Below are 23,831 nucleotides of genomic sequence, written 5' to 3'. Positions count from 1 at the left end.
GTAGGCCAACGTAATCTGCTGTAATTACAGTGTCATTTGTGGAGATCTGCACTATGGATATGCAATAAGGCGCATGTTTTTCCAGACACATAGTTAAAAAACTAAATTTGTCGCCGCAGAAAATGTTTATGATCGCAATCCCCCGAGGAAACCTCAGAGGAAACTTGGACGCGGACCTTTCATGATCTTCTAAATTTATATAATACGGAAACATACGTGTGTAATTATGAAGTTTGTTTTGGAGGTCGAGTTCAATTCCAGCTCCGGTACATCAACACGCGACGGGCTCCACGAGCACAAAGAAATATTGTGTCCGAAGAGTAAATTTTAGACTGGCTCCTGTGTGAAATCAAAGATTAAGTCAAACTGTGCGCGATTTCCTGGAATAAACAGCCGTCCGGTTTACAGCCTCTTTTAAAGTCCTTTCCCTTGTAAATCAGCCTAAAACGTATCCCACGCCGATTTCCGTGGCCTCACTTTTTTTCCACAATGGAAAGAGAATAAAAGCAAAATATGAGCTTTGGAAACTTATGTGTGAAGGTCAAAATCAAAGCCACGTCATAGCAACACGCCTCAACATGTCATCAGGAGAGATCATAAACCATGAAATAGGAGCATTAGCCCTATTATCCAGGAAATTGCCTCCCTGGCTTCACAAGGCATTCTACATTACAGCCTTTATAAATGATAATGCCTTTACAGCTTATTTGGATGTTCACTTTTACCTAAAACACAAAACAAAAGTCTCTGAAAAGAACTACTTGAGGGTCGATATATTAGCTATGATGCTCTTGAGTCTATTAATACCGAGAGTCTATTGGGTATCTGAGTCTTATCAGGCTTTGGCGGCCCATAGATAAAAACTCAGCTCGATATTCCACTAGGTTGCTCACATTACAACGGCCTCTCACACCACAAGGTCATTTCAAGTCCCCAAAGTCTCCTTATCTCCATACCCCTGTGTATTTCACCGAATGTGTGCGTTCCACAAATAAAGCTGCACGCGTTGTCACTGAGACCTGCGGGCACGCGAAATATCAATATGTCCAAGCGAAAAATAATCATCGACTCAGTCCGCTTAAATGCAATCATATTTATTTTGTTGTCTTGCCACGTTAAAAAAAAAAAAAAAAAAAAAAAAAAAAGAGGCTCAGATTGCAGTTGGCTCTTCACAGAAGAAGCTACATTCTTCACTAAAATGTGAAAGCGGAACACGTTAAAACACACACACACACACGCACATAACACGACAAAATCCTAGTAGCACATGACCGCAGAGATTCTACCCAACAGAATTATTTAACACGTCTTCAAACATTGGTTTCATCACCCATTTTGGAAATTAACATAAAAATAATAATAATAATATGAGAATACCGGTGTGATTTACAGCATCCTGACACCCAAACGCTTCACGAAAAGATATATATTAAGCGCTAACAACGTAGTTTTTAAAGCTAGAGTAAACTTTACAATTAACTGATAGATTTTCTGAACACAAGTCACTCCGATGTTAAGGGGAAATAATTAGGAAACATTATTAATATGTAAACTTTCATATTTGATTTTAAGGAAGAATACATTACGTCTAATTAAAATTTTTGAAAAATCTAAGACAAATAGTTATTGATTTTCTTTTTTTTTCTTTTTTTGTGTAAATCAATGTCTGCCATTTTTAATGGTTTCTTGAAAAATGGAAACTGGCAAAAATGTAATTAATTCAAATATTTTTAACTCGCGAAACGACACTCTACAAAGCGTATGGACAATTTACCAGTAAACACAAACATATCCAGAAAATAAATCAGAGTTTCTTTGTTCGTAAAAATGGATAACCTTTCCCGATTTTGCAGTTAAATAGTTCTTGCTAAAACATTGGCTTTATGTAGTTAATATACCTTATTTTTTCAGAATATATTAACTATACAGGAAAACCTTAACCTTAACCTGCGTTAAAAAACAACAACAACAACAACAAACAAAAAGCTTGTATGCATTTCTGCACGTCTGGTACGCCAACAGGAGAATCCACCAATTGTGCTGATGCTCTCCGTTTACCCATAAACCCCTCTGCTCTGCACTTTGTTCTGAAGCAGAGAGAATCCGTTGAGGCAAGAACAGCAGGGTGATCGACGAGGGAGGACAAACTCTGTCCCAGGTCCCATCATTTCCATTCAGCACCAGAATCTAGTGTCCAGTATTTGGATTCATGGCCAACCCCGTCCAACTCCAGTACAACCAGTTCAATCCCAGCAGGGGGCGCAGCAGCCCAGTCTCACTCTTCCAGAATATTCCCTCATTTCCTCCTAAAATTACTTAATTTTCAAAAATCTAATTAGTCACAAAACACGTTTATCTTCGAGGCAGTAATTTGCTCCTCCACACGCGCAGCAAAAATAAAAAAAAAGTCACCAGCAAACTGACTGAACTCCAACCTGAGCCACTCGGGACAGTAGTGTGTGTTTATTTGGTCACTTTCCAACTGGAGGAAAGTCTCTCAAGATGACGCGAGGAACAAAACAATACGCAGGAAACCAGAAATTAAAAGTGAAAAAAACTTTGTGCGAAGAGGTCTTGACGGACTTATTGTTCTTCTGGCATCAGAGTGGGGATATGACGCTTATGACTAGTCCTAGCTGCATACACAATATACCGTGCTACCACTTACACAACAGGTGGAAAGAGGGGGGAAAATAACATGAAATGAATCACTGTGATCCAGCGAGTCAGTCCCTGAGTCACCGTGGCCCCGTTTTGGAAAAGACATCCGATTCTTCCTGGAATTTCACAGGTAAGGTGATACCAGTCATTTACAATAGCTTAGCATGTGTTGAGTTGTGCCGTTTGCTGTCTGAGCGCAGGCTGCATTCAGCATTTGAACGTCTGATGAGCAATTCCCAGTCCCCCGGAAAACAGGTCAGCGATGATGAGGACGGACAGACAGACGGACGGACGGACGGGTCAGGTGGTCAGCAGGGGGAGGACGAGGAGGAGGATGAGCGGGAGTGACGCCGTCCTCGGTGAGGAAACGCTGCTTAGAGGTTTAGTTTCTGAAACAAAGACGGAAACGTGTGTGAGACGTGGACGTCCGATAAACATCAGATGGCCTAAAGTATGTGGACGGGAGTTTAATTTCATGTGGAGCTGTTTTTCAGGATTAAGGATTAACACAAACTTGGAATGAGACAACAATCACAATCATGTTTCTGTTAAATCGTGTTTCAAGTTGGAATTTAATTGAAAAATATGAGCGGCAGAGACAGATGACATGTTTGTTATTATCAAAGATATTAGGCCGGCAGGTCATGGTAGAAAGATTAAGATATTGCATCTCACCTTGTATTTGTTTTGAACCCTCTGATGCTGTAACAGGCGAGCAAGAGGAGGGAGGAAGAGAGAGAGAGAGAGAGATGATTTAGATAAAGTTGAGGCAAAGAAACAAGATGCTGATTAGTCATTTTTGCATCCTTAACTTTCTCAATAAAGCCACTGCGTTGTGGAACAAAAGGAGCAAGAAACAGACAAATGACCAGGGGAAGCTATTTACCATTACTCAAAGACAAACGCCATGAAAAATGAGTACTGACTGCCTGTGCAACCCTAAATATGTCCCCTATGCAAATTCTCTTAAAGGTCGGATAAAAAAAGAGCCCGAGAAGCACGGCAACAGGAAAAGATAGTGTTATGTAAATGAGGAGGAGGAAGAATGATGGAGATTATACAGAGGGGGTACAGGAAATGAAAAAGAAGGGGTGGAGAGAAAAAAAACACGAGAAAATTCAAAACGACAGAGCGAAACCAAGAAGTGGACAGAAGATGAAAGAGGGGAGCGAGTGAGAAAGTACGGCGGGAAAAAAAAAAGAAAAAAGGAGGTTGGAAAGATTGAAACAAGGTCAGACAGAGAGAGGGAGGGAGAGAAAGAGACGGGATAAGGGGGTGTTTGTGTCTGAGCGTCACTTTCTCAGCAGGAGGGAGACTAAAAGGAAATAATGGAGGGAAGAATGGAGGGAAGGCAGGATGGAGGGATAGGGAGGGGTTAAAGAGAAGGAGGAAAAAATACAGGTGGTGGGACTGGGAGAGAAAAAAAAAAAAAAAACGAGAGAGAGAGAACAGCCGTATAATACCAGGCAGAGAGAGGACAGGAGGGTCAGGAAACGGGGATGAGGCTGCACAACTGCAGGTGTTATTAAATCGATCTACGGCCTTGAGCCCACCTCTGACACTGCAACCCTGAAAACTCATAAGACACACATAAAACACACAACCGTTCACAACGCGCACACACACACACACGAGCACGAGGGGCGTACGGAAGGCGGCAGGAATACGATCCCCGCGTACCCGTCCCCTCGGTGCGACTGTACAACATGTCGCTCTGGCAGACGGGAGCCAGTAAATTACTCCAAGGTCCTGCACAACCCATGAGCGTCTAGGGGTTAACGAAGCATTAAATAGCATTGCCGTGTGTGGGCCTCGCACCGGGCTCGCTGTGTGTCTTTGTGTTTGTAGGAGAAAATTAGTGAGGACAAGAAACGGGTCAGTTTGTAGTTTGTAGTTTGTTGCGGTGTTACGGTGTTTGCGTGAAATTAAATACAGAAAAAATAAATAAATCATGAAAATGACTCTGGGTTCGTTTTCAATTTAAAAAAAATTAAAAGTCTGATTTCAGTTTAATGTGCAATTATTTATTAATTCAGCAAAATTTAATATTTAAATTGTCCGAGAAAAAAACAAAACAAACCCAAAAGCTTTATTTTTACATATTCACGTTTCACGTTCATATCCAAACGATTACTTATTTATTGTCGTAAAAATACTAAAAATTAAAGAATATTTTCCTTATTATTTTTTTTTTTACCTTCTCACTCCCTGATACTCCTTAATTTTTTTATTTTCCCACCCGCTTAACGAGAAACCGTTTCGGACAAAAAAACAATCAGCGCGCGCGTGACTCGCTGGCAAAAACCTGGACGTTAAATTTTCGCTCGCGTCGAAATGCCTCGCGTTTACCCGGCTGTGTGTGACACGCGTGTTTTGATCTGGCTTTAATCACATCATTTGTGCAAGTGCTTCACGTCGAGGACTCCCTTTTGTGTAAAACGTCGCAATTTTGGTCGTGGCGAGCCGCTGCCACAAAATGGTGTCCAACGGTGGCGTGAGTGCAGGAACACTGTGTTCTCTGCAGTGCAGTCAGAAACCTGCTGCATGTGTAACAGCACACGCACAACCACGTTAAGAGTGTGTGTGTGTGTGTGTGTGTGTGTGTGTGTGTGGGTGCTGGCGCGTGCGTGCGTCTTCAGTCGGCAGAACGCCCCACTGCAGAGACAGACATGTTCCACCATCCCACCTCTCCTCTCATGCCGCCATTTTACACACACGGGAGCTGATGCTAACCAACTCTGCTTGCTAACAGTTTACGCAGGGCGAAAAACAAAAAACAACGAAAAAAAAAAAATGAGGCAAATATTGCGAAAGGAGGAAAACCGGAGAACGGAAACAACGTGAATCGCTGAAAACGGCGCAAGTAACGTTCTGAGCCTCGAGTTCGGGATCCGAGGGAGCTCGGCTGGGGGAGCGCTCCGTGTATGTCTGTGTTCGACTTTCGTCTTCGTGTGTGTCAAGTTCAGAGGGTACAAAGGTATTTGGGCAAGAGCGGAGGGGGTTAAGGAGGGCAGTGATGTAAGACATTAAAAAAAAAAAAAAAAAAACAGCTGGAAAAAGGGGAAGAATGAAAGTGGGGGAAAATGGTGAAGCTCTGCAAACTGAAATGAATGTAATGGACTGATCACAGCGGGAGGACGGCAGAAAAAAAAGAGGAAGAGAGGCAGAGAGAGAAAGGGAATCAATTAGAGAGAAAGGGAAGTTGGTCTGTAATGCTTTCTCACAGTGGGTCGGCTGGAAAAGAGAAAGACGGAGAGGCCGAGCATCGAGGAGAACAAGGGAGATAAACACAACGGGAGGAGTTTTATGGAGAAGTTGCAGTGTTTAAAAAAAAAAAAAAAAGGTAAGTATGGAGTAAGAGGCGAAGCGAGCCAGTGAAAGATGCAATAGAGGGCTGCAGGGAGCCAGAGATTTCACATGACACCAGTCTGCCGATACCCATTCAGAGCTTTGTTTTCTGACGCAACACGGGCTTAAGCACCTTCCAGAAAAAGAAAAAAAAAAACCCTTTCTGTGGTGTGATTCGGTTGTGGTGCGTTCAAGTCAACACCGCACCACGACCCTGAAAGACGTACAGAAAACCTAAAAAAAAGACCCCAAAATGTAAAAAGGACACGCATGAGCTGGACGTCATTAGAAGCCTCCCGAGCGGCGCACCCGTCCCGTCCCGTTCTGTCCCGTCCTGTTTGCTCGCGTTCTTTCGGTTAAATTAAGGCGATAAACACACACATTCACGCACACCGGGGAGGAGATGGAGGTGACTGGTGAGCGGTGGCTGACCTTGGAGCAATGACAGCGTACCTGATGGACCCTGCACTGTCACCACTCTGTCCTTCAGACCAGTGTGAGGCAACGTGCGCGCGTGTTTGTGTGTGTGCGTGTGCCGATAATTAATTCTTGAAACGCCACAACAGGGCATCCCCACATGGAACTGCCTTTTAATCAGGCTGCTTTCTGGAGACAAAAAAAAAAAAAAAAGTTTGAGGAGAGAAGAAGAGAGGAGGGCGGTGCGCAGTTTGAAGTTTAGATAAGAGATGTAGCTGAAGGACAGGAGCTGCCATCACCCGCGGCCACACGCGCTCGGAAAGTACACAGGCACGGCGCGCCCTGCTACCATGCTACCTGTCAGATAAAAGGCAGCCTGAGCAGGAAGGAACCGGAGCCTACGTGAGGTGTTACCACGGGGGACGGCACAACAACAGCTGTGGTAAACCTCCGCTAATGGACAGCCAAAGAGAGACCCTCCGACTCTCCTTCATCTCCTCCCTCATCCATCTCGCTCGGCCTCCTCTCTCCGGCCCTCGTGTACAGTCACCCTCACGCACTCGCTGCACAGCGTGCGCACGACAGAGATGGAGCGAAGCAGGGACGCGCAGCGGCGACAGGGGTGGGGGAGGAGGAGGGGGAGGAGAGGGGAGTCGGTGAGTAACTGTATAGCAGATATAGAGATACAACAAAGAGATAGTAAAAACACAGGGAAGGTGGAGGAAACGGGGGCGAGGGGGGAGGTGGGTCTGGCGTTTAGGCGGAGGGGAGGAGGATGTGTAAGAGACTGCCATGGATGGTGCCTAGATTAGTTTTGCTCCAGTAGCGAAAGATCATAAAAAATGAGGAAGGGAGGAGAGAGCTGAAGAGACAGAGAGAAGGGGGGGGGATTAGTGCCACTTCAGGAATGACAGAAGACTGAAGAAAGAAAGAGCGGGAGGTTAGAGAGGAGGAGAGGGGAGGTGGGGTGGGGGGAGAAGGGAACGGAGATCCTGAAATTTAGTCGGGATTAGTTTTGGTTAAGGGATAGGATGAGAGGAAAAGAGGGGGAAAAAAGACAACAAAAGAAAACTGTACGGATGTGCGCGTCTCTTTGTGGGTGGAACTCTCGCTGCCATAGAGTCAAGTGTGTGCGTCTTCCCAGCAGGCGCCGCTCAGGTGATTTCAAATATTTTGATTATTTTGGGCTGATCAGGGAATACTGTCAGAAGGTCAAGGCCACATTAGCATTTTCTCACTGTACAACTATCTGCAGTATTTCTAATTAATGGCAGCAGGATAATTAGCATATAAAAAAAACTCGCCAGCCTTCAGTCTGGTAATAACGCAGCAAATTACTCCGTGTCTCGCACCGGAACAGCGGTGGCATTTAAGGATTCAATTGAGACGAATGAGGCTCTTATTGTTCCGTTTTTTTTGTTTTTTTTTTGTTGTCGTTTCTGTAATTTATTTTATCCCTTTACGAGAAACTGATGGATATAATTGAGGCCGCGAGTTTGTCAGAAAACCTTGCAACCAGTGGGAAAAGCCGTGTTAGATTAGACTGGGACAGCACAACAAGCCCCCCTGCAGATAACACCGGGATGGGAACTGGGACAGACGTCTCAGACACGCATGTTGGGGCGTACACGCACACACACAAAGACACACACACACACACACTGGCACAAATTAAACCGCCAAAAGAACGCACGCAAAGGCCCGCGGACTCATGCAGGAACGCACAAAAACACAAAGTGCACAGACACAGAAAAATTGTCACACACACACACAGAAAAAATGCTCTCAAACACGCACAGGCCGGGACAACTGTACAGGAATTCCCACAGTGACTGGGCAACATTCCCAACCGGAATGGGCAGCTCACTGGACTGGAAGACTAACATCACTCCAGGCGGGCTCTGGATTAGATCAACTCTGGGAATTTCACACTGGGACAGAGAGATGGAGAGTGGGAGAATGAGAAAGACAAGAGGGTAAAAAAAAAAAAAAAAAAAAAACTAAATCCAATTACGTTTAAAAGCCAACGTGGAGCTGAGAGTGGAGTTTAAAATGAGTAAAGATGCATTTAGCTTCACTGGTAATGGCGGAGGATCACTGAAAAAAAGAGAGGAGGAAGCAGAAAGCACGGTTGTGGAGATAAGTAACAGTCTAAACATCACGCCACCCAGCCTTGATAGTAGAAATGCGAGAGGCAGATAGAAGAGTCTGTTGGTGTACAAAGAGGAGGCATGAAAGGAAGAACAGATGAAAAGAGGAGTGTACTCACTAGGCTCACAGCACACTGTGACACGCAACTTCATACATGGCAGAGGAGGGCCTTCATCCGTGGGTAGAGCTGGAAAGAAGAAAAGAAACGTGTAAATAAGCGGCTTACTTAATAAACCCAACAACCCGCTGGCATTCAAGATGCTAACGTGTCAAATGAGAAAAAGAGAAATTTGCATTTGCTGAAAAAAATCCTTCTGAGGAGTCTGCTCTGTGAGAACTTTCGCGCCCCTTCTGGAGAATTCCCGTGACGAGAGAAGCCAAAAAACAAAAGTTGTTTTCCAGTTTTCGGCCATATCAACACCTCATGATATCAGCGTGAGGGATTGCGCTATTTCCCCGTGTCACTACCGCACATCGCTCTCATCTACACAACCGAATAAAAAGCATATACACAATCGAGAGCGCAGCCATTAAAGAGCGCAACTGCACCAATATCGATAGCGACCACGGCTCACATGGGAGAGCGGCGGCCATCAGCTGTATTACCTGTCAGGTTAACATTGCCTTTACCAAACAAATGTGTCTGGGAACTGCAGTTAAAGCGTTTTATATCTGAATAATTCACAAACAGATGCTAACTCAACAGGGACACACCGAACAAGCGAGAGTGTAGGATCGCTAGCAGTTCGTCTCACTTTGTATCCATAATTTCAATAGCAATGGGGCTGAAGAATTGGGCAATATCTGTGACGGAGGAAATATACCACACAACGTAAGTGAGCTCAATGACGGCTGATATTAAAGAATGACGACTGAAGCCGGTCGCTCGTCAACGACGCCTGAAAACGAGATAATGATGTTTAAACAAGTCTTAAATCAAAGTCCGCTTAATAAACATGAGCTTTTAACCGAACTTTTCAAAAGTCGAGAACAGACCTTCGCATTTCTTTTTTGTGCTGCTTTTTTTCGGGGCAACCGTTTCAACTCGTCACAAAAGGAAATGTTAGTGCCCTTAATGATGGCTCAGACGCCCTGATTCCCTCAGACGGTCATGTGAATCCATCTTACGCCAAGTTGAAAGTGTGTTTACCAGAAAAAAAACGAAGAAGTTCTACAAAATGAAAGATGCCGAAGCTAGAAATAGCCTATAGACATTTCAAAAGCCTGCAGGAGGAATCATAAACTATGGATTCTATCTAGGTTTTTCTAGTTTTTTTATTTTATTTTTAAGGCTGTGCCTTTAGGGCAGCCTGCCTGTTTCTGGTGTTAGGCTGATGGTGTGTGTGTCTGCGACTCTGGTTTTTCCCAATGTGTCCTGCAACACCGACGCAGAAGTCAGAAGCCCATTAGGTTCGTGTGTAAACTGAAGTGACAAAATGATGAAATACAAAGGACACATAGTTTCCAGTTTTACATCTCCATCTAATGTCAACGTTTAAACACGTTAATAATTTTAGAACAACGTGATCGTCCAGGATAAATAAACCAACTGAGATCAGCATGATCCAGGACAGACCAGCTCTCTCCCTAGCCTCCCAGTTAATTGTGGCTCTCCAACTCTTTTCACAGAAGAGTTACTTCCTTTCTGGCTGCCGCTTGCAGTCTGCACACTGTGTCCAAGAGCACCTTTGAGTCGGCCTTCGTAATTACCATTTGTGACATCTGATGTCCGCACAAATTAACTGAACAACTAATGTTTGAAATTATGAAGCTATTCAAATAATACACAAGTTCATTTTTTTTTATTTCAAATACGTATAACAGTAGGGTGTTTGAGCGGGAAAATTAAATATATATGTATAAAAAATGTCTAATCAACCAAAGATTTTGCGACCACCCCCCTGCAGTACCTCCGTGCCATGGACCCCCTTTTGAAGACCTATGATCTAAATCATCTCTTCTCCTGTATTTCTTCTACACACATAACCACCTCACAAAACTAATCCACTGTACCCGTTACTACCCTGTACGTATTATCATACTCACATCTAGAGATTGTCGAGGTTTACCACTTTCCAAACATTTCTGTAACCTAAAACATGTTATTATCTATGTCTACATCGATTTCATGTTAATGAAGTGAAATAGAGTTGGAAGTGAAGTACAGGTGGAGTTAAGTAAAACTCGCTTTGATTTAAAGGCAAGTAACACTCGTCCAAAGTCCTTCCTTTGTTTCGTCTTCACCAAACACCTTGGTCTGCTCAGAGAAGCATCTCCCTCAATCTGTCGCTGCACAAGTCAGTTTATTTTCTTCAACTGACTTCTTAGCAACATTAATCATTGAGGACGGCAAGTGGAAAGCTGTACACTTATGAGTGTACATTAGGCATCATTTTGGTGAACGTTTCTCTGTGGCATTTACAACGCAGCGCTTTGTGATTTATGTATTAACATAGAGCACACAGCCGTCATTCCTTTACAATGTACCCATCCATCTTTTTCTTCAGCGCCATGGATGGAAGAGCTAAATGGCGTGTGAGTGCTCTTAAGTGCTGTTATGGGAAATGGGTGTAGAAGTTTAAGGGTGTTGGTAGAAAATCCTCTTAACATCTAAGATCCATCACGAGGAGGGAACAATTCCCGGTTCTATTCAAGTGTCCCAGAAAGACATGACAGGTTCAGCCACGGCCGTGACATTGTGCAGCTAAACAGAATTTGTGGAATCATTGCTAATTAATTAATAGATAATTAGGTAATAGGTAATTTACACATAGTAAGTAAATGCTGATACTTGAGACTCATCGGTGCATGTTAAACAATCACGCCCTCCAGAACGGCAGTGGACCGCGCAGTGATATCGGTGTGGAGTAAAATGTTTGCATTCATTTGTTGATGAAACCTGACCCAAAAAGTATTTTCCCTTTGCTCAATCGCCTGGAAAGAAATGGCTGAAACCTTCTTAAATCAAGTCCTGCAAAACGACTCTTTTTAGTATCAGACTATGGTACAACTGGTCCAGTGACATTTAGCAGAGCCATATAAATACTTTATTTTATCCCATAATGTATGAGGAGAGGCAACAGAAAGCCAGAAGACTCAACCGACAGGACAACGTTCCTCCTCCTTGAGCCCAAAATGTAGAAATGTGAGTAAACCGCATGGAGACATGAATGATGTTCATGGGTGTCTGCTCAACCTGAACAGTTTATATATGAGGAGATGTGCATATGCAGCACACGGATATAAACATACACAGATATAAAGTTCGTGCCACCTTCAACTGTTGTGTACATTACAGTTCATTAGAGACACTTTTTACATTCATTTGAGGTCTTTGAAGACACTACATAGTGGACAGTAGAATATGAAATGTCCTGCACCATAGAATAAAAAAGCCTTCTGACAGATTGTTTATAATTTTCCTATTTAAAGTGCTCTACTGTATGTGCTGTCCAATTAGGTTTCGTTTTTTTGTTTTGTTTTTGCAGCAGTTGCGTAGCAGAGACAGACGTTCCGCTGATTTGTTTTTGTCCACTCATATTTCTCACAAGTGCATTTCTGAAGTTCCAAAGCCCTGAGCTGTCTTTGCTGATGTTACCGTCCCCTAAAATGTTTCCATGTTAAGAGCAGCTGACTATCAGAGGATGTCAAGGTGTTTCCTGTTTGTGGGGATCCAGGCGTGGAGGACTAGTGGGAGTGGGTCAGTGGGCTGGGCAGTGGGGCAGAGGCTGAGAGACAGTGTCATAGTCTGTGGGAGAGAAGAGCTGAGCCCAGCTCAGACTTAGCCAACTAATACCATTAGTGTTTCTAATACTATTGTACTGTTCTCCCGGGCTAATGCCATTATGCAGTCTCCAGTGCTGCGGGCCCATTCAGTGCACAAACCCCAGAGCCAGACATTTGGACCAACTTTACGCCTTATCTTTGATGTGGACAAAACACACACAATCGCTCTGAGCCCGACGTGGTCGGACCGGGGGGGGGGGACCTATTGTTGCTTCGCTGTGAACTGGCATGAACAACCACAATAGCCCGGAGTGCTTGTGTACATATATGCATGCGTGTTAGTGTTAGTATGTATGTGTGTGTGGGTGTATGAGAGACTACCCTCTCAGGGCCTCACAATGCTCTATTGTCCCTCAGACCGCAACAGTAATTTATGTAAAGATTCTTTTTTTTTTTCTTCATCTCATCCCTTTTCTCTGTTGCTTTTGTTGTTCTCTCTCTTCACTGTGGTTCCATCCTCTCTCATCCCTTCCTCCCCCTCACCTCCCTCCTCCTCCCTCCACCATACTGTCAGGCTGTGTCCATCTTTTGCTCTTTCTCTCCCTCTGTCACTCTTCCACGCTTCTCTACCTCTGTCTGCTTGTCTGCCTGCCTTTTTTCCCCCTCCCTCCCTGTCGTCCCGTATTGATCTCCATTTCTTCCTCCTACACTTCGCTGTCCCTTCGTCTCTTTGTTGTCCCTCTTCCACGCTATGCATTCATTTGACTCTTTCATTCTTTGCGTTGTTTCATGTGTCCGACATCAGAAGTTGCAAAAAGTTAAAAAAAAAAAAAAAGAAAAAAATGTCAGCCATCTTCTCCCTCCCTTTTCTTTCTCCAGTGGCTCGTGGAGGGAGGGAATACAAGGAGGGTGTCACGGAGAAACCATCACTAAAAATTTGTAACCACCTACAGGTTTGTGAAAACATCATATTAAATGTCATTTAGCATTAATTTATGGAAAACAGTAATGGCCTCGGCTGCACTTTGCCAACATCTACTGCCTCACAAAAACGCGCTGTGGAACTTTTTATCGCCTTAAACTGCCTTAAATTGTACAGCTCACCGCGCTTTCTCCACAGCAGCAGTCGTTGCCGAATTACATTTCTTAAAAATCCACAACATACTGAATCAACATGTTGGAATCAACCTGTGACAATGTCATAATGTAAACTGTAGAGCTGTTATTAGAAACTATTTTCAATATCAAGCCATAATAATAATGTCCATATTATTATAATTCAATCCTAATAATTATTAATCATAATTAACGGTATCTAAAAACATCGCTTTCAATTATATTATATTATATTATATTATATTATATTATATTATATTATATTATATTATATTATATTATAGCAAGTTAATTTATATTTTAAAGTTACATTTTCTTCAAAAAAAAATCAAAAAACTATTTGACAGTATTGTATTTTCGAGATTAGTCTACATTTCAAACCATATTTAGATAATAAATATTTCTAAGATTTTCTTTAGAAAACAGTTTTTGTCGTCAATGGGGTGTTGGTATTAAAAACTGAAAGTCCTTGTTTGTATGTTGTAATTTCTCTTTTATCTCAATAAAGAATTGAACACACAAAAAAAAAACAGTGTACATAATTGGTAATCAATACAATGATTTGTCAGGTACCTCCTGATGCCACCTGATCTCAACCCCCAAATCAAGGAACTAACGGGAACCACATTTTGCGAAATGAATCGTGACCAAAACTCAGAAACACACGTTTCCTCTACTCACAGCTGTAGTAGTAGTGTTTCCCTGGCAGAAACTCAAACCCCAGTGAGAAGGGTGTGAACCTTTGGATCTTTTCAGAGAAGCGCACTGGTCCGAACGGAGCGTAGGGGGTGTTGCACTCCCATCTTTTGATGGCCCCTCTGGTCTCCACGCAGCCTTGGAAAGACTCCTCTGCCACCAGGTAGAGGGCCAGCGACTCCGGCTGCCTGGAGCCCAGGGTCTCTGTGCTGGAGTAATGGGGGCAGTAGATGTCCAGGTAATCGTTCAGGTTCATCTGGACGACCAGATCTCCTGCTGTCAACCTGGAAGGAAGAACGACACCCACGTTAACATTTCACATAACGAGAACACTGATTATGACTGATGTGCAGAGCGTGGAAGTTTCCAGAAGATGGATCATCGACATTACGCGCGGCAATCACACAGGGCGATAAAACCAAGTTGTGCAGGTCATCAAATATGAAATTAAGCTAATAAAGACCGCTGAGAGAGTTCTGTGTAAAATCAGCTCGACTCCTATGCTCTCCCGCTACACAGTACACACAGACACAAGCGTGTGCAAACTTAAGTGGATGTGCATGTGCATTCATGTCAGTCAGGGTTGACTGGCTTTTGGCATAACAACAACTCTCGACAAGACAGCATCATTAGAACAGAAGAGCTGCATAATGTATGCTCTTTCACACAGATTCTGACTTCCTGTCAACCACAGTATAAAGAGTTACCCATGTACAAACTAATAGGGGGAAAGGCAGGATGAGAGAAAGACAGAGAGTAGATGTATGACAGAGTAAGAGATGTAAATCCAACATGGGAAAAAACCACAGGGCTATGAATAACAGGATAAGGAAGAAGGCAAAAAATAAGGAGAGAGGTGTGTGACAAATGGAGGGAGCAGGCGTGAGTGATCGAGACGTGAGACGGGGCACACGGGACGACAGAGGGAGACTGATGAACATAAAGTTAGGGGCAGAAGTGCGGAAGCAGAGGTGGAACAAAAAGCTGAAGAAAGGAGACAAAGGAAAAGAGCAGTTGGATGAACAGGTGAAAAAAAAAGTGGAGTAAAGAGAGAAGAAAGTAAAGCGTTTTAATTAGCGACCCCAGAGAGTCTGAGCGCAGACACAGGGAGACGAGAACAACGGACGGGAGGAAGAGAGGAGACGGGCTTTAATTGGTCTCCTCTTCGCATGGAGCGCGGGAGAAAAGAACGAGGGGCGGAATGTGGCTTGGGCACAAGGTTCAGGTCCGTCACTGGGAGTCTTTATAGAGGGGTGACAGAGCGGAGGAGAGAGGAAGGGAGCGCTGGGTAGTCAGTGAAGGGGAACATGGGAGGGAAAAGGAGCGTGGAATGGGGAGGGGGTGGTGGTGGTGGTGCACGGCAGAGTAGTCTGGAGTTAAATAGGCAGACAGAGAAGAGACCAAAAGAATAAATAGGTGGAAGAATGAGCGCTGAGAAGGAGGAGGAGGAGGAGGAGGAGGAGACAGAGCTGGTGAAAACACAAATGAAACCGATAGAAGCAGCAGAAGGAGGTCCAGAAAATCTGCACATGGAACAGTGAGATAGAGGGAAGGGAGATTTTAAACCTGTGTGTGTGTGTCTATATTTCTGTGTGAGATACTGGAGTCTGTGTGTGTGTCTTGAGGAAGCAGGTGAGACCCTAGAGGTAGCTATCACCAAAGCTGCTTCCTGCTCAATAGTGGCTGTGTAGAATTAGCGATCTATCAACAGGACAGGACACCATCGATCAGGATGCTTTGCTCAGGACACACACACGCACACACACACTCCTCTGATCAATACACCATCCACGGAATTTGTGTGTGTGTGTGTGTGTGCTCGGCCATGTCCGATAGCTCTATTACCTGTGTGTGTTAATCACAGCCGTACACAGGCACTTGACTGTCTGGTTAAGAGAACACTAAAGCATGTAATCCAGTGTAAGCGCTAACACAGAGACACACAGAGCAGCTTGTTTGCTCGTCATACTACATGTGGTGCTTCCTAAGGCTCTCTGAGGCGTTGAAATGCTTACTTAGGTGCACCAGCTGTTGAGGTGTGTGTGGGCATAAATATATATATATGTGTGTGTGTGTATGTGCATGTAATGACAGGCGTGCTGTGTCAACACGCTACACCTCCTGCTATACATGTCATTCACCTCAACTACTTCTTCATTGCTCAGGTCTTGTTTCCCCACCCATCCCTGCTCTGCATTCCTTCTCGCCCCTTTTCTCCCACTCCATCTCCTCCCTCATTTCTCCCCACTTTGGATGACATGCGCTCTTCCTTCGCCTATTGCTTCTGAGACTGCACTCCCCTGTACTCTGCCCTCCTATTTCTGACTCTATCCTATATCCCCCCCCCACCCCCCTCCACAAGCCTCCAACCACGGCTGGCACCATATTCATGCCAGCAATTACAGAGCCAGTGTGCTGTACTGATGTCAAACTGTCAGCTCTTTCGCTCCTCTTCCCTTCCTTCCTTCCTTCCTTCCTCACGTTCCCCCCTCTCCGGCCCTGGTAGGCTTGGGTACGCCCTAATTACACTCGGCATCCTCCCCTCCTGCCAGCCACCGTGCGGCAGAGTGGTGACAGCACGGGGCATCATGGGAGCGCGGAGGAGCGGTGGGTGTCGGAGAACAGAGTGCTGGAGCAGCCTATCAGCGGGGGAATCCTCTGGAAGCAACAAAGAGGATCGGTCGGGTCCAGTGTCGGAGCGGTTGGAGAGGGCAAACAACGCGCACACACACACAAACACACACCAGCACATGAAAGTACTTCAGGAGAATAAAACATGGTCTATCCCTTTTGCCACAGGGTGATCAGTGACACCCTTCTGAGGACTGGTGCACGCTTGTGGCTGATAAAGAAAAATCTCACCAAGCAGCCAAATCAAAAATAACACGCCGGGCTCTTCAGTGGGGAACTTGAAAAGGCCAACATTTATCCCTTTATAATCACGGGAAATCGCATGCAGAATCGAAAAAAACCTGAACATGGCTGATATCCTACAGATGTGTCCATGTAAGTGTGGTGCGTGTGCACACGGACGCGCACTCGGGGGGTGTGTGTACAGCTATAATGAAATGCAGGGGGTTGACTGTGGTAAAGACCTTTGATCCTTTAATATGAGAGAATAATTAAAGGAGCAACAATCTTGCTACCGCAGCTTCAGGAATACAGAACAGATACTTGATCGCGCACAGCAGCTGCATAATACGCATCCTGAATACACTGGGGCGCTTAACAAATGCACTGCACATAAACAGCGGAGGGATAAAAATATTCTACGACAATAAAAATGCTTATAACATGCTTCCACTGTACGCTGCGTCCCAAATGAATACAGGGGATGTATACGTTCTGTACACTAATTTTACAGTTTGATGGTGGTGATGGTACGCTAACCAGCACTGATTAAATGACTTTTGGTTTCTTTTAGGAGCAATGGGAGGCCAAAAGGCTTGGTCGAGCCTCAGTTCTTCTGTGGTCAATCGCAGCAGGGTAACCGCTAACTCTGGACACAGCGCTGCCTGGGCACAGCATGTCGTGCTCACCCTGCCTTGGCCTTGGCCTTGGCGTAGCATGACACAGTTTCAGTCTCTACGCTGAAACAAGGTTGACGTACAAAACATACTGACCGCGCATCTGCATCAGCATCAATGAAAACAAGATTTCGAATCATTTGAAAGACATAACTTTGCCAAGATGTTGGGTAGAGTTTGAATTTGCACAAAGCTTGCGTCTAGGCATTCAAATTTTAACATGAGCCTTGGGTAGCGAGAAAACCACTGCTAGCTTACTGCTAAGCAAGGTCATAGCGACTCAGCAGAATGCTGCAAACACATAATGAATGAATAGAACCTGTTCACTGGGAAGATCAACTCAAACTCAACTGCCATTTCTGCAAACGTCAGCAAACCTCATGACCTTAACAAAGGTTTCCACTCATGAGGTCATAAATACCACAAGTCCGGGCTGTTCATGCGACTTTCCTGGAGAACAGGTCTCAATTTGAGGGCAGCATTTGCCACACCATAAAGTTTAATACAACTCTATTCTGCCAGAGTATGAACTGTTCCATTAGCTACAGAGTTTGAACTCGCTGGCACAAACAACTCTCTTGAATGAACAGCAGAGGCTTGCAAGCGCTACCATAATCCTGATTATTCCACCAGTCACCATCTTGCCAACTACCCCTGCCCACTACGCCATCAACCCCACCTGTCTCTGCGCTACTTTCTGCAAACGATTACTTGACAAAGGCAGGATTAAAGAGGGACTGAAGAATACGTTAAATCAAAAAAAAAAAAAGAAAAAAAAAAGAAATTGCTAGCACACCTTAACAGCAACATTTTTTCATGATTAGAACAAAATAAAGTGTAAAGTTGTGCAGGTGAGTGAAACCAGTCACGGGAAGCCATTTTTGGGAAGAGCAGGTTTATAAAAACTGATGGAAAGTACGAGAGAAGTCATGACAAAAAGAGCCCAGAGATCATCCAGGAGGAAAAAGAGGGTATGAGGCAGACAAGAGCGAGTCTTTTCTTGTTTTCTACAAAGCCTTACTGACCTCCAACTCCACAGGCTATCCTACTTTCAAAGGGAAAAAGAAAAGAGGAATCATACAACCATGAGAAGGAGAGGCAGATAGAAAGACTTCATCTACTCAATACTTCTTCTAAGAGTTTTAAGGCCATTCCCTCGCTCCTATTCAGTCTTTCTCTACATGGATGCAAAACAGAACAGAATGAGGGCAACCCCCTCTTGTTCACCTAGCTGTGCCCCCCTCCACACCCGCACAAAGCCGTGCTGTGCCCAGAACCCAAACACCACTGTTGTGTCTAACCTGGCGCTAACTCCCCTCAACGCGCACAAACAAGGATGTCACCCCCTACCCCTGACCATCTGGGGCCCCCCACTACTCCGCCTGCCCAGCTGGCTGAAAAATCCTTTTACAACACCACTCCCTCCCACCTTACACCCTCAAGACCCAGCAGACCCCGCCTCTTTGGATTCTCTGTGTCATCAAACTGTGGTCAAAGACGGTGATCAACTGGTCCTCACGGAGAGCAAAGAGGGACTTATGGGGAACAAGCTGTCGGCTTATCTACTCTTTCCTGTTTGGTGTGAGTGTGTGTGCGTGTTTGTGTGTTTGCTTCCTTCAAGGTCAGCAGGAAGTGTATCTCTCCTCCACACCAGACCTTTTGCTTTCTTTTCTGCGGCTTCTAATCTCCAAATGTGGACGTATGTAGGGCTTTCCACACACATTTTCTCCATCTGTGGATTTTCCTTAGTTAGACGTTCTGGGCGCTCACATTTGTATTAATATGCATTAGCATCTACATGCCTCTGCTGAACAATTTTCTTGGGGAACCCCAGGGCCAGGAGACAAGGCAAATGTTTTGTCCTCCCAAAGACAGCAGAATACACATTGACACACACCATGCAATGCAAGGATAACAACTGAGTGCATAAGTGCTGGCCACTACACCAGTGTGTGTATGTATGTGTGTGTGTGTAACCTAGATGAACTGATTGGTTGCACCTTTCTTGCCCTGCAGGCTCCATTAAATGACCAGAAGGCACAGGGCATCCACTCCACTCCTCATTCAAACTGTGTGGATCAGCAGGCGCCCCCACGGACTCACATTTCCTATCAATTTACAGACACAGATAAAACACACAGATACACACACACAAACATACACACGCGCCTGCCGCTTCAAGCCTAAAAGATTCTCAGACTCGGATAAAGACAGACCCTATTTTCTGCCTGTTACGGCATAGCTCCTCCTCACTGGGTGTCTGTTCTGTGGGACTCAGCAGCACAACAAGATGTATAGCTACAGCCAGCAAAGCTGAAGAAAATTGCACAATTCGGGTCCACAGGATCCATCAGTATGGTAACCAATTCATCGGAAACATTTTGATATGGCTGCAGGTCTGCAGAAACGATCATCCTCTTCTGTGGCAGCTCTCTCTCTCATGCATAGGCACTCCTCTCCATGTGTGGTCTAGTGTGATCCAAAAATAAGCCTTCCAGTGACTTCTTTTTGGGGGGGAGGTATGAAATTACTGTCCACAACGTAAATGGACAAGAGGGCAGCCTTACACTCCATGGCTCGTTTTTTATTTTCACTGTTTGACCAAAATCACTGCAGGCCAAAATGTTGGCTCCCTCAGCCCACCAGCAAAGCCAAAAATCTGACCTGACTCAACTCACCTGCCCTGAGTGGAAATGGCCACACTTTCAAGATTAGTGTGAGGGGAGGGGGGAGGGGGAGGGGCGCACGGTGAAGAGTTTCAGCTCTCGTGCAGAGAAGGGCGATGGGGAACGTGTGTGCGGCGAAAGAAATGTGCATGGGCGAGAGTGGAGAGCGTACGGCGAGAGGGGCGTGCAAAGGGGGTAAATAAGGTCAGACGTGCCGTTGCCAGGACAACGACCAATCCGGAGCTGGGATTGATGCCAAGCCAACGCCCCACCCATCGGTCGTTCGCTCCATCCGTCTTTTCCCTGCATCCCTCCGTCGGACAGTCTAAACCTCAGAGTAATGAGTGCTCTCCATGGAGCTGCAGTCTAAATGGAGCTGCAGTGTAAATACAGGGCTGATTTGTACAGGTGCCAGGCTCGGATACATAAACTTGGATACGGCTACAGTACCTCGCCGCTCAAACAGTGACAGGCACGGCGTACTAGGGAGAGGGAGGGGACAGCGACAACTATGATGGGTGGACGCAAAAAGCCATGATTCAAACTATTTATAAAATCCACCTAAGCGCTGCGACGGAGTGGCAGCTGGGCTGATCCACCGAGGCGACTTCATTTGTCCGTAGTTTATGTACCAACGTTCGGCCCCTTCGGATTCACACAGATACGGGCGGGTTTTTGAAAGGAGGCTGTAAACAAATGAATGCTTTATATAAAAATGTTGCACTTATACGGTTCGTGCCAATTGACGGGTATAAAAGAGGTATTCCGTCTAATAAACGTCTAGAGAAAGATAATTAGGAAAAAAACGAGCCGTATTAAGGATGGGCTTCACAAAGTGGAATCAGTATAAATGTTTAGAGAATTTGGCCTTTTAGAAAGAAACAACAAACTATACCCTGGCATTTCATAGCATCTCCACCTCGATTAGCTTCAACTTGGGATCATTTATTCTCCGTTTGTATCGCAGGTTGTTGTATATTTTGAGATTCTCCTTCAGACTACAAGTGCATTTTCTCGCAAACGAAGCTGCAACTCAAACCAAACACGAGCCACTTTTGCAGCGGTGCGAGGCGCGGTTTCCACGAGAAGTGTACTGCTGTGCGTTTTTATTTAATTCCTTATCTCACCTTCCAGAGTTTGTCTTACAGGTATACACTGCACACACTGATCTATTATTTAACTATACTTAACCACACTTATCTGTGTCCCAGGTCTTTGAGCCCACCTGTGTAAGTGGGTTAAGGAGGACACGCAGACAACACCCCTTAAAACGCAGGCACGCACGCGCAGACGCGCTGTTTTCCTCAGACACACTCACTCTGGTGAAAGGCGCGCACGCAAAGCAAACACACTAAAGCCAATAAATCAGACCCGGCTTTGAGAATCCATCATTTACTAAGTGGGTCACACATCTGATGGTGCAGACACTCTCTTCGTTCCCACTCTCCGTTTGCGTCTCTTTCTCTCTCTGCATGATGTGAAGGTCAGCGCTGGATAGGCAGTGTAGAATATTTATCCCAGGTGTTCATTCCCTCCCTGATTATTCGGCGGTTGTTAGCTGAGGAATGGCCGGTTGGAGGCCCAGTCTTTCAGTCAGTCAGTCAGTCAGTCAGTCAGACACACACACAGAGTTAAGACATGTCAAGGAAACGTACCCTAATACAACCAACAGGCCTGAATTATTTAAACAGGGGGATGGAGAGGGAAAGGAGAAGATACAGAGAGAAAGATTGGAAAGGTGTGAGAGTTAAGGAGTAAATAGAGTGAGCCGGTCCCTTTCAGTCCCTCTGACTCCTGGCGAACTTATTTAAAAACTTCTATACTCGGTTTCACCTCCATCTGCTGTCTTTCACCCCGTCTTCGGCGGGTCTCATTTCCTTCCCCAGTCAGCGTGCCCACACCTTCTTGTCCTTTCTTCCCTCCACTGCTCCTTCCACCACCATTTTACTCACTTTGCCCTCCCTCCCCTCCCCTCCCCTGCCCTCCCTCCGTCTTTCTCTCTGTTTATCTAAGCACTTTCACGGTCACTGCTTTGGAATCCCAGGAGCCTAAACTGCCCCCTTCCCTCTCACTCTCTCGCAGCCGATCCATGCTTCTCCTCTCCCTCACCCATCTTTCTCCGTCACAACAGTTAAGATTCATATCGCTCCGTGCATCGGGGGTATGGAAGGCCCCCTTTATTCCCCCCTCAAGGCAGCCAGCTTTGTCCTGTTCTAGTCACGCACAGTCGCCCGGCCGCCCCTCCCCGCCCTCACACACACACACACACACACATTCATACCAGACGTAGGACACTGATGTCTAATACCAATCAAAAGGGGACAGAAATCGGCGTTGCCCATTTTGGTAAGAGTTCAAGAAAGTTATTCAGCGTGTGCCATTTCCGAACTTCACACAATACACTCATCCGTGATGCATTAGCTTAAGAGTGTGAAATCAAATTGATGCTTCTGACACCTAATATAACTGGAGGGCTTTCGCTGCCTTGAAGCTGGATGCCAATGAATTTCTAAGAAAGCCAAGTTGCGTTCCACAACACTGATGAAAGGTTCAGACACAATGAGGAGGAAGGAGTGGGGGGGGTGGTGGCTTTAGGAGCAGAAAGGAAGGAAGTGGCGAGGGTCAAGAGTAGAGGCGCAGACACCGGCCTAACGTGGAGCTGACAACAGCCTGACGCTGGACGGGGATTAACTGATTAATTTGGGATTAGAGATGACTGGTCGCTACTTTAAGTAATGAACCACAATGACCCAAAATTACAAGATTAGCACACAGGAGGCGCGGTATGTGCGACCGCGGGTGGCTGTTTTTCTGAACAGCAACAGGAAACGCACTGGACGCAAACTATGCACAAATCTCGTTTATGCTTTGAGATTGGATAAAGAGAAACAACGCTCCAAACAGATTTCTTTCGTAAAAGCAAACGGGTGCGGACGGAAACCTCCTTAAATGTTGAAAAAAATAAAAAAATAAATGTGGCGAGTAAGGGATTTTGGGGCTTTCATGACTAGGCATTTGTAACGGAGTGTGTTTTAGGAGAACGCACAGATTAATCCCGCAATCATAAACACGGAGCATCTGCTCCAGTGTTTTGAGAAGTGCACTGCGCACAAGAACTCCATTTCCAGCCGAATGGGAGAGCAATGAGATTCATGAGTTCTCTTGCTGGAAGGCCATAGGTATGGAGATTTGGGACAAGGCTATTTCCCCTGCTCCATTCAGCACAAAATACAAACACTACTCCCTCAGACTGTAAATTACAACAATCTGATCGTTTGTGATGAACTCAACAAAGCGCACTTGTGTACGGCAACCAATTAGTTGAAAAATGACAGCTGTAGTAAATAAACAAGCAAATCTAATGTGTTTTGCCTGATATTGTTGTAAAGTGTGCAGTATTTCACTACACAGTGTGCACGCTGACCTGTCAGAAGTCTGTGAGTGGGTGGGTACGAGCTACTTCAGCATTCTGGAAAACTAATAGATGCCTCACAATACGATAAATAAAGGGTTCTTTAGTGTA

The 23,831-nt window shown here is 45.1% G+C and overlaps 1 protein-coding gene across 2 annotated transcripts in view; it reads right to left on the bottom strand.

Annotated features, from left to right (window-relative positions):
• Positions 1-1,213: 1,213 nt before the first annotated feature.
• The window catches only part of si:dkey-246i14.3 (ephrin A4), a 32,443-nt gene continuing 9,825 nt past the window's right edge, over positions 1,214-23,831 (bottom strand). Inside the window, exons 2-5 of one of the 2 annotated variants that reach the window (XM_047599840.1) lie at positions 14,101-14,399; positions 8,696-8,764; positions 3,337-3,363; positions 1,214-3,050 (exon numbers count right to left, since the gene is read on the bottom strand). In XM_047599840.1, coding sequence (XP_047455796.1) covers positions 2,962-3,050; positions 3,337-3,363; positions 8,696-8,764; positions 14,101-14,399 — 484 coding nt within the window. In that variant the 3' untranslated portion in view covers positions 1,214-2,961. The remainder of the gene's footprint in view (positions 3,051-3,336; positions 3,364-8,695; positions 8,765-14,100; positions 14,400-23,831) is intronic. The other variant, XM_047599841.1, reaches the window with a different exon arrangement.

This window comes from Mugil cephalus, chromosome 11 (genome assembly GCF_022458985.1).
Source record: "Mugil cephalus isolate CIBA_MC_2020 chromosome 11, CIBA_Mcephalus_1.1, whole genome shotgun sequence".
Taxonomy (NCBI): Eukaryota; Metazoa; Chordata; class Actinopteri; order Mugiliformes; family Mugilidae; genus Mugil; species Mugil cephalus.
This window is presented reverse-complemented; position numbering and strand designations above follow the sequence as displayed.